The sequence below is a fragment of the Typopeltis vanoorti genome, chromosome 8 (assembly GCF_054136105.1).
Source record: "Typopeltis vanoorti isolate ZY-2024b chromosome 8, IOZ_Tvanoo_1.0, whole genome shotgun sequence".
Classification (NCBI taxonomy): Eukaryota; Metazoa; Arthropoda; class Arachnida; order Uropygi; family Thelyphonidae; genus Typopeltis; species Typopeltis vanoorti.
Genome location: NC_143556.1, coordinates 3,471,994 through 3,482,165, shown reverse-complemented (window position 1 = coordinate 3,482,165; position 10,172 = coordinate 3,471,994). Strand labels below are relative to the sequence as shown.

Below are 10,172 nucleotides of genomic sequence, written 5' to 3'. Positions count from 1 at the left end.
TCATATTAAAAACTTTTTTTGAAACTTCAAATACCCATGAATGTGATAGGCTCAATTTCACAGATGGTGCCCCTGCAAAGTTGGGCAAAAATTCTGGATTTTTTTCATACATCAAGACAGAAATACCGCAAATTACAATAACGCATTGCATGTTGCACCGCCATGCACTTGCATCAAAAGCTTTGCCAGAGAATTTAAAACAACACTTGACTGCTGCAGTAAATGTAGTCAAGCATATCCGAGGACGAGCGCTTAATCATCGTGCTTTGTGCGAAGCAATCGGTGCTGTTCATGCTGTGCTTCTTTATCACACTGAAGTACGGTGGCTCTCCAAGGGCCGCATGCTAAGCAGGGTTTCTGAATTGCGCGAGGAAATTATACAGTTTCTTAATAACCAAAATTGTGATTTAGTTAAAGCTTTTTAAAAAAGAGAAGCAATACTTCGACTAGCTTACTTAGCAGATATGTTTAGCCACCCGAATGAATTAAACACAGCAATGCAAGGATTTGGTAAGAACATAATTACATCTAGTGAAAAATTATCTTCATTTATTGAAAAACTAAAAATTTGGAAACGTCGAGTTGAAAATGGGAATTTTGCAAACTTTCCTTTGCTTGATTCAATCGTTCTGGAAAATGAGAAAATAATAATTCTACCTGAAATTGCAATTCACCCCCAACAATTGAGTGAATCATTTCGTGGATACTTTATCACGGGAAATATTAGCAAAGTTCAGAGATGGATACTGGATCCATTTCTATTCCACCCAGATTCGATGGACGACAGCTATTTAATAAAAGACGATCTTGTTGAAATACGAGTCAATGCAAGTGTTCAAATAGAATTTGAAAAACTGCACTTAGAACAATTCTGGTGTACCCAGTTAGAATCTCATCCACAGCTGACAAAAGTAGCATTGCAGACACTTTTACCATTTCACCTGTGTGAAATGGGATTTTCATCACTTTTGCTTCACAAAAAAACAAGTCAGAAATCGCTTAAATGCAAGTGGTGACTTACGCGTGGCTTTTTCAAAAAAGGAGCCTCGCTTCAAAAGTATTATTATGAATAAACAACAACAACATACCCATTAAAAATTGAGGTATTGTTTTGTATGTAAATGTATGTGTTTATTTTTCAATAAATAAATTATCTTGCAACGGATGTAATTTCCTAAATAAAGAAATAGAAACACATTTTTCAAGCGGTTGCGAGAACTTATTTTTAGATTCAAGGGGGTGCCGATCACTAAAAAGGTTGAGGCCCACTGGTTTAAAGCAAGGGAGTGATAGCTTTTTCTTTTCACCTTTAATGTTAACCTGGGTAGTTGCTTTAAACGCTATTCCGATTACAAACATAACTTCATTTCGAAGTTAACCAATTTTAGTATTGGGCATCTATTTTATTGTTCTGTTTATCGTACTATCATGGAACAGAATCACAGCACTGTTCGGCGCGATCCACTCACGGATCGACTGCTTTTTATCCGTTCCAGAGTTGTTCAAGGAAAACTTCAGAAAATGCGAGAAGCACCAAAACATCGAGGCAGTGCATTCGAAATTCGGGTTCGATCTCGTTTTGCATCTGACCGCGAACTGGGATATCGAAGCAAATAAAGCACTTACTTATTTTTCCAACTCAAGCAGTTGTGCAAATTACTTATTTCGGAAGGTAAGTGCATTTATTTCTCTGTCTGTGTGTGTTATTCAATTAGAATAGCGTTTGAATTTCCGGAGAAACATCGTTTAAAGCAAGCAAACCAACGGAAGCGATTTTTGAAGCCAGTTGGATCTGAGGTGGGATTTCTGATACTTTCAAACAGACATTAGCATTCATGGGAAATTCGTGTCGAAACAACAAACAGAGCAAAGTCGGATTTCTTAGTCATGCGAATGCAGTGAAACAGGGTTAAATGCCTGATTAGAGATAAAAACGCCTCCAACAACAACAAAAAAAAAAAAAAAGCTTTTTCGTGCAAGTTTCTTAAAGCACGTGTGGAATGGGTGGAATGCCGTTACATCGTTGCTCTTAAATCCAAAATAATATTAAACTATGTCTATTGCGTTCATTTTTTATTCCATCACTTCTTTGAGGAATACAATTGGAAGAACGTTTTTACCAGCAAAGATTCCCAACACTCATCGGGGAAGCCGCTCTACATTCACTTACATTACTCGCTACCAATGGATTTGCCTATTAAATGCGTGCAGCCAGTACAAGAAAAATAAGGTCCACCCTCGTTTGGGACAGGCTAACTCACCTTCCGTTACAAAGCCCTCGTAAACATTCTCGCAAGGCGAAGAAAATTTTCTAGTCGAAGGGCGAAGATCTTGTCGTTCTCTCAACTCAGCTTTAAAAAAAAGTGCGATGGACATACTTTATTTTTTTTTCTCTCACTTTACAGTTTACTGAATAGTATATATGTTACTTCTCCGGAGTGAGTCAGAAATCATATTTTCTTCATCTCAAGATTGGTCTGATATCGAATAACAGAGCTATGTTTGAATTAAAAAAAAACTGTGGTATAAAAATAAGAACAACAGACAAGCACCTGATTTATATTCAAGAATTTATAAGTACAATAGCTTCTTAAAAACATCGTTCTCGGCTCAACAATTCAGTTGGTCTGATTAGGACGCATGCGCATTAGCTGGAATCTGGAAACAAAACAACTAAAATCAGCCATTGCTTTAAAACGCAAATGTTTTTCAGACTTTTCATAACGAGCAGGGCCGAATGCTGGTCTTAGAATTCACGCTTGCTCTTGTTATCATTCAGGGAGTGAGAGGTGTGATTGAAGTCTGATTAGTGGAATAATGAATTACTGACCATTTAAAAATATATTTAGAAATTTATGTACATTTAATCATACAAATACAACATTTATTTTACAAATGATATTCTATCTTTTTCAAGTTAGCTACTTGAATACAAATTCTACCCTACGGTTCTTCTTTATGAAGTGGTCAATAACATCGTCATAAAAAGTTGGTTGTCACTTAATCCAAGCAACACGCACACTTCTAAAGGCTGGCTGAAGCTCACTGGTAGAGCTACTTTGACTGCATATGGCCTGTGTTTAAGACGACGTGAAGGGAGCGGAAATGGCTATGCGAGCACATGAAATCACAGTGCTATAGCGAGGAACTGGAAGCTCCTACAACCAAGCAAGCCAAAGTAGCTTTGACTAGACGAGCAAGTATCAGCCTTCGATACAAAACGAAAAGCTCAATTATTGCTGCGCAAGCTTAAGACGTCTTCTGTCTACAAAAATAAAAGCCTAAATGGAATGCTTATAAATGCATGCATTTATTAACAAATCAATAGTACTTCTTTCTCAAGTAATGAGTTTGCACAGAAAGCATGGAGATTTCGCCCCTGATAATGAGATTATCCCGATAAAAGATGAACATTCAAAAAGAGGCAAATATGCTTGAAGGCCTTTTGCATTAAATCTAGAATAGAAAAATAAATCTCCGATAATCCAAATGAAACTAATTCGCGATAATGCAATCACGAATATCTGCTTGGCATTGAGTGAAATTCCTCCGAAAATTCTCGAATGGATTCTGCCTCTGCTTGACCTCGTATTTTACCAAGTGGTAAAAAGAGAAGTAAACGAAAAGAAAGGAAGACTAATTCTCGCTTACTTCGGTTAGGTCCATTGAAAAAAGTGCTGGCAATCACAGCACTTTTTTCAATGGACCTAACCGAAGTAAGCGAGAATTAGTCTTAATTAATCAACAGAAAAACAGTTGCGTTTTTCTGTCTGTTTTGAAGAGTAATACTGGCTCTTTGCAACAACTGGTATCTTTTGACGGACGTAAAGAGAGAGAGAGAGAGAGAGCCTGCTCCTATGGGATTGTGAAATCGCAATCCCATATTAATACGGAAAGCATCTCTAAGCACTACAAAAACAGAACAAAAAAGTGTGAGCCGCATTAATAAATCGCGCGTTAATATCTCTAATGGAAATGCGAAGACTGCTTGTTCATCGCCAAACATAATCGACCTTGTCCACTCCAACGAAGGGACTTTGCTCGCATCCCACACAGCTTGCGCTCATCCCACGAGCTGTGTGGATCACGTGGCACGACAAATAGAATGCAGTACTATTATAACTGGCAAACACCGTCGACATAAGCAGGCTGTGCTCTTCGATGTCCTCGGTAGGAAATCAGCCGATAATAACCGACTCAATCGACCCGCAATTTATTTTCCTCGATTTCATCGATTTTTTAATCTGCGATCCACGAAATTCTGCTGACTTGTCGAAAGACAAATCCGTCTGCTTTTAATCGACTTCATTTTAGTGAAACCATTTCTTCTTAATTCGGCGCCCTCGTTTTAATCGCTTCCGAGTTCACTGCGAAGATAGTTCGAAGGACGCACCTGAAGGGGAGTCAGAAAACATACAACAACCAGAATCAGGTTGCAATTTTCAAGCAGTCAACCTGCGAGTTTGAATACGAGACGACATCAAACTTAGCTTTAAACTTAAATTTGCAAGCCTTCGAACTGGACGATCAAAGGAGATGAAATGTTTCCAGTTTGAAGAAACCTGGATGCAAACAGAGAATTTCGAGATAATGGTGGGTAAGGTATTTTCTTCATCTTCATTTAAATCCTTTAATAAAAATAAACAAATAACGCCGCCAAAAAACGTGCTGTGCTTTTCCACACAAGACGCACCTTCACAGCTGCTAACTCAATTCAAAGCCCAAATCCTCCCAGCCAAGGAATATTGTGCTATATTTCGGGCGGTGCACCAAACCCTCTCTAGGTTTGCTCAATTCTATCCAGAAGAGAACAAACCGGCTAATTAATGATCCCTCTCTCTCGCAACCCCACTTCCATCTCCCTCCCTCACAGACGTCCCGTTTCTGCCTTTTCTACACACACTTTCATCGAAGTGCTCTGCTGAATCGGCCGCTTTTATTCCTTCAAAATCATTAAAACAAAAGCCACTGAACCAGCAGTCCGCCTTAAAACTCACCGAACCAACTTCACAGCCTCCTCTTTCGTTCTATCTATTTCTGTCCTTTAGAACATTCTCCTCCACTCAGCCTTCCCCAAAGATTTTTTTACCCCTAACTCACTCTTGAAAATCGGTAGCCATCTGGTTTCCATTCGTACTCGTTGCCTGGTAGTTCAATTCGCCTTCTAGATAAAATCCTTCCTCTACAGCAGGGCTCGCAAACTGGCTGCCCGCATACGGCCCGCGACCTTAATGATTTCTTTTCTAAAAATCGATGTTTCTAACATCCTGCGGGGATTAAAACAGAAAAAAATTCAAACTTCTAAATGTTTTAAGACAGCTTTAAACAAAATCAAAACTTATTGCTACAATTCTTTGTATCATATTTCTATCATCAAATGTCGGCAACACTGAATGGAAGTTACTTGTCACGCAGCCATTTTAAGCCACGTGATACAATGTCAATAAGTTACAGGTTACCATTGTGATATGATAGTGTGTTAATAAAAAGTAACCTCAATAACTTATATATATTTTTTGCCCATAACAATGTCTGAATTTAAAGTTAAAAAAAGAAAAAGAGATCAAGAAGGCAGAACTTTTCAAGAAAAATAGAAAAAAATTGGTCAAAATTAGTAAGTGCGACTTACTAATTTTGAATTAGTAAGCCGTACTTATTTCATAAACTAAAATGTTTCTAATTGACATTAAACAAAATAAAATTGTCTTTCAGGTTAAATTGATAGGTAAATTAATAGGGCTTTTTTATTTTCTTTTTTAATTCATTTGAAAATTCTCTGTTATAATTCATTTACAAAAAAAGTTATAAAATACCGAAATTTAATATTTTAAAATGTTAACGTTTTAAAATATTTATTCTTAACTGAATTTTAAATAGCGGTAAGTTCAAATCATTTAGGTAAGGAACAAAAAAGAACCAAGAGTTAAATAGTAAAATAGTGTGAGGGATAAGGAAAAAGAATCGATACCTAAATCATATATCACTATTTAATTTTGATATTTTAGTAAAGCATGAATAAATCATAGCTTGCAGTTTTGCGTCCCTTCATGGCCTGCGCCCTAGACAGTTGCTTAGTTTTCTTAAATGATAGCGCCGGCCCTGCGCTCCTGCTATGGTTGACGTTAACGTCGGACTTGTTACAAAACTTCAAATGAAAAAGGAAATGTTGTGCAAGGACAAACTTAAATCGCTTCATTGCATAATACACCAGGAATCACTTTGTGTTAAAACACTAAAGATGGAACTTGTCATAAGTGTAGTAATTAAAACAGTAAACTGGATACTTTCTCACGCATTGAATCATCGAAAATTCAATGCTTTGTTGGATGAATTGGAGTCATATGCGTATAATATAGCAATACAGCAGTTTGCTATATTATACGGAGGTTAGGTGGCTTAGTCGCCGCGTCGTTTTAAAAAGATTTTTCGAACTCTTAAAAGAGATTGATATGTTTACTTCATCCACAGGAAAATTGATTCCTTAGCTCACCGATGAAGATTGGTGCAAAGGCTTGGCCTTTTTAGTTGACATAACAAGCCACTTAAACACTTTGAATTTTGCTCTGCAAGGTGAACAGTTGATATGTCATATGCAGGATTCAATTAAGTCATTTCTGGCAAAATTCTATCTTATTATATCTAAAACCCAGTTGGCAAAGAATAATTTACCCCACTTTCCTACACTTAAATCGATTTCTTGAAATAATAATGATGATGCCAAAAAGTATATTCCTCAATTGAAGAATTGAAAACTGAATTTGAAAAAAGATTTTCTTATTTTCAACCAGGTTGAAAATTAATTATTATTATTCAGCTCAGCTTTTTAAATTAATATTGAAAATGTTGACGAAGAATTACATATGCAAGTAATTAAACTCCAGTGCAATACTGAACTAAAAAATAAATATAACGTAGTTGGCATGCCAATTTTTTATAAATACCTCGGCAGTCATCATCATCATCATCATCATCATACGTATCAAGGATTTAGGCTTAGCATGGCCTGTTCCGGCCTTAAAAGTCATCGTTGAATCGTTTAAGAGGACGTCCTGGTTTTCTTTTTCCTAATGGCTTGTACTTTAAGGCTTGTTTTGGTAATCTTTCTGTTTTCATTCTTTGAACGTGTTCCATCCATTTATGTTTATATTTTTAAATTTTTCTATTACTGGTTCTTGGTTTAATTCTTTCATAATATCTTCGTTTCTTTTGTGATCAAATAGGGTATACTTTGCAGTTTTTCTCATAAACTTCATTTCTGCTGTTGTTAATCTTTGTTTGTCTTTTTGTTTTATTGTCCAGATTTCACTTCCATACATTAAGACCGGTAAGGCTAATGTATTGTATACTTTTAGTCTGGTTTGTTTTTGAACTAGGTTTGGTTTAAATATAGAGTTAATTACACCTGTTATTTTTAAATATTTTGCAATTTTTACGTTTATATCTTTTTCATTTTCATATGTGATCCTAGGTAGTTAAATGAATTCACCTGTTCTAAGATCTTGTTATCTATTACTATTTTAGTTCTTGCTGGATCTTGTCCTTTAAAGGCCATAGTTTTTGATTTTTCCCTTGATATTATCATACCATAATCTTTGGATATCTCATTTAGATTTAAAATAGCGTTCTGTAAGTTATCTTCAGAATTTGTAATTATTATTTGGTCGTCGGCAAAGAGGAGAGTGTTTAAGTTAACTGTAGGTGAAAGTTTAATTCCTTGATGTAAATTTTTACTCCATTTTATTATTATTTCATTTAAGTAGATATTAAAAAGAGTTGCTGAGCGAACCCCTTGGTTTATCTCTCTTGTATATGATAGCTCGTGATTTAATCTTATTTGTATTTGATTATTTTCATATATACTTGTGATAGCTTTTAGGATATTATTTGGTATTTGTCTTTCTTTTAATATGTTAAATAATATGTTTCTTTTAACTTTGTCAAATGCTTTTTCAAAGTCTATAAATGCAATACGTGTTTCTAAATTGTATTCTCTTCTTTTCTCTATTATTAATTTTAGGCAGAAGGCTGGGTCTATACATGATCGTCCTTTTCTAAATCCATTTTGTATCTCTATAATAAAGTTTTCGGAATATTTCATTAGTTTGTTATTTAAGATTCTGCTATATATTTTGTAACAGGAATTTAGTATACTGATACTAGTTTTTAGGGTCATCTCTATTACCTTTCTTAAAGATAGTAAATATCCCAAATATAAAATTTATTGTGCAAAAATGTTGTCAATCTTTGGAAGCACCACCTATGCATGTGAGCAATTATTTTCAATTATGAAACTTAGCTTTTCATAATAAAAGGTCAATTGGAAAAGGCCAAAAGTCACAGTTTCGCTCACGTATAAAATAAAATAAAATAAAATAAAATAAATCTTCTTTTTGACTTACAAAAATAAAAAACTTTATTTTTGTAAGTCAAAATTATGTATTTAAATAATTTTCTTAAAGTATGAATAAAATGTAATTGAACTTATATTTTCTAAGCTTGTTATATTTTTAAAATTTAAAAATAAAAATGGTTATAAATTTAAAATTTAAATGGTGGTGTAACTGTTTACGTAAGTCGTAAAGGCCCGGCAACAAAAGGGCCTTTGTTAGAGCCTTCTTTTTTTAGTTCATGTTTTGGTTCACAGAATAATATTGAATACGGTCCGCGTCTGATATACATCTAATTGACTGGCCCTTTGCTGCGTTTGAGTTTGAGACCGACCCCTGCTCTACAGCACAGAGGGAGGGAGCATCGTGGCCAATTAAAACAGACAGCTGAACCTGTTCTGCTGCATAACAACTAGAGTGGATTAAATTTTTACATGGATCGGATTGAAAACGTGCAAAGATGCGTACATCTTACTTGACAAAAGATAAAATAAAAGCGTTTAAATTTAAATAACTCTGTTCCTTTTAAAGCTGTTAGATCAAAAAAAATTAAACCACACGGCCGTCATGCTGGATGAAATTTCAATTGGAGTCTCATCCTTCTCCTCCCTTTTCTGAGGACCGCATCGTGATCGAAGAGCCTTATTCAGTCAACAAGCCACACGAATTCTTCCAATCGGGTTTTGACAAACTTTCCAGAAAAACTTTTAAAGCGGAACGTTTCTGAGGGGCGTCATTTTGATTCGAGGGAAGTTCACGCCTTAAAAAAAAAAAAAAGTTCAAATTTGCAACAGAGAAAGCGCGATGAGCCTTTTTTTTTTAATGCAGTTATGCGACGCGTGTTCCATTTGCCGAAATCCAATGTGCCGGACGAGATCCACAAATGAAAACGACAAGAGGGTGGCGGAACAGAATTATTGAGGCACGAGAAGAGAACTCAGTAAAATGATTTGTTGGTTTACAGATTCGCTTTATTTTAAACGTGTGGGATTAGGGAGCAGTCAGGGGATCTCTCTCTCTCTCTCTCAAACGATATGCATTTGGGTGATTGGCTATGCTGTCAATACTCAGAACATTTGCGGCGCACATAAATTTTGTTTCAAGTGATTTCGCTCAATTAGAAACTTTAGGGGGGGGGGACTTTAAATATAATTTAAAAAAACTGTATGAAGTAAGCCTCCATTGAACAGAAGAAAATGAGTCTGAACAATTAGGACGACTGATTGGGAGCATTTGCATAAAGAATTCAATGACGCTGCGCGGGACAACGAATCATACTAGTCTCTATTCATTCTTTCTTTCAGAAATAAAAAGAAGAAGAAGAAAATGGAGCGCTGGAATGGACGAGTGGCCTTGGTGACGGGTGCTTCGGTTGGGATTGGCGCTGCGATTTGTCGTCTGCTGGTCAGCGAAGGTATGAAAGTGGTCGGGTGTTCGCGGAGCGTCGACAAGATAAAGAAGATTGCCGAGGAAAAGGAAGTGAAAGCAGGACCAGGAACTCTTCTGGCGCTCAGGTAGAGTCTTAGGTATTTGTCATTTAGTAGCAGTATTCGCAGCAAAAGCAGGTGACGGGCAACCAACAGCACGTCATAAAGAGAACATCACATATTAATTATCTATCAAATATTGTTAAAAAATCATATAATTTATATTATACATTACAACATGCAATATGATATTAATATCTTAACCCCTTAACATACAAAGACGTCTGTGACACGTCTTTTGTTTATTGCACCAAAATTGATTTTGAATTTTGGTTTCACATATAAATACAACCGAATA

At 35.8% G+C, this 10,172-nt stretch overlaps 1 protein-coding gene across 2 annotated transcripts in view; it reads left to right on the top strand.

Annotated features, from left to right (window-relative positions):
* The first annotated feature begins 1,532 nt into the window (after positions 1 to 1,532).
* LOC150103684 (dehydrogenase/reductase SDR family member 11-like) overlaps positions 1,533 to 10,172 on the top strand; it is a 29,995-nt gene continuing 21,355 nt past the window's right edge. For both annotated transcript variants that reach the window (XM_090397067.1, XM_090397068.1), the window contains exons 1-2: positions 1,533 to 1,672; positions 9,692 to 9,901. In XM_090397067.1, the coding sequence (XP_090253193.1) occupies positions 9,714 to 9,901 (188 nt within the window). In that variant the 5' untranslated portion in view covers positions 1,533 to 1,672; positions 9,692 to 9,713. The remainder of the gene's footprint in view (positions 1,673 to 9,691; positions 9,902 to 10,172) is intronic.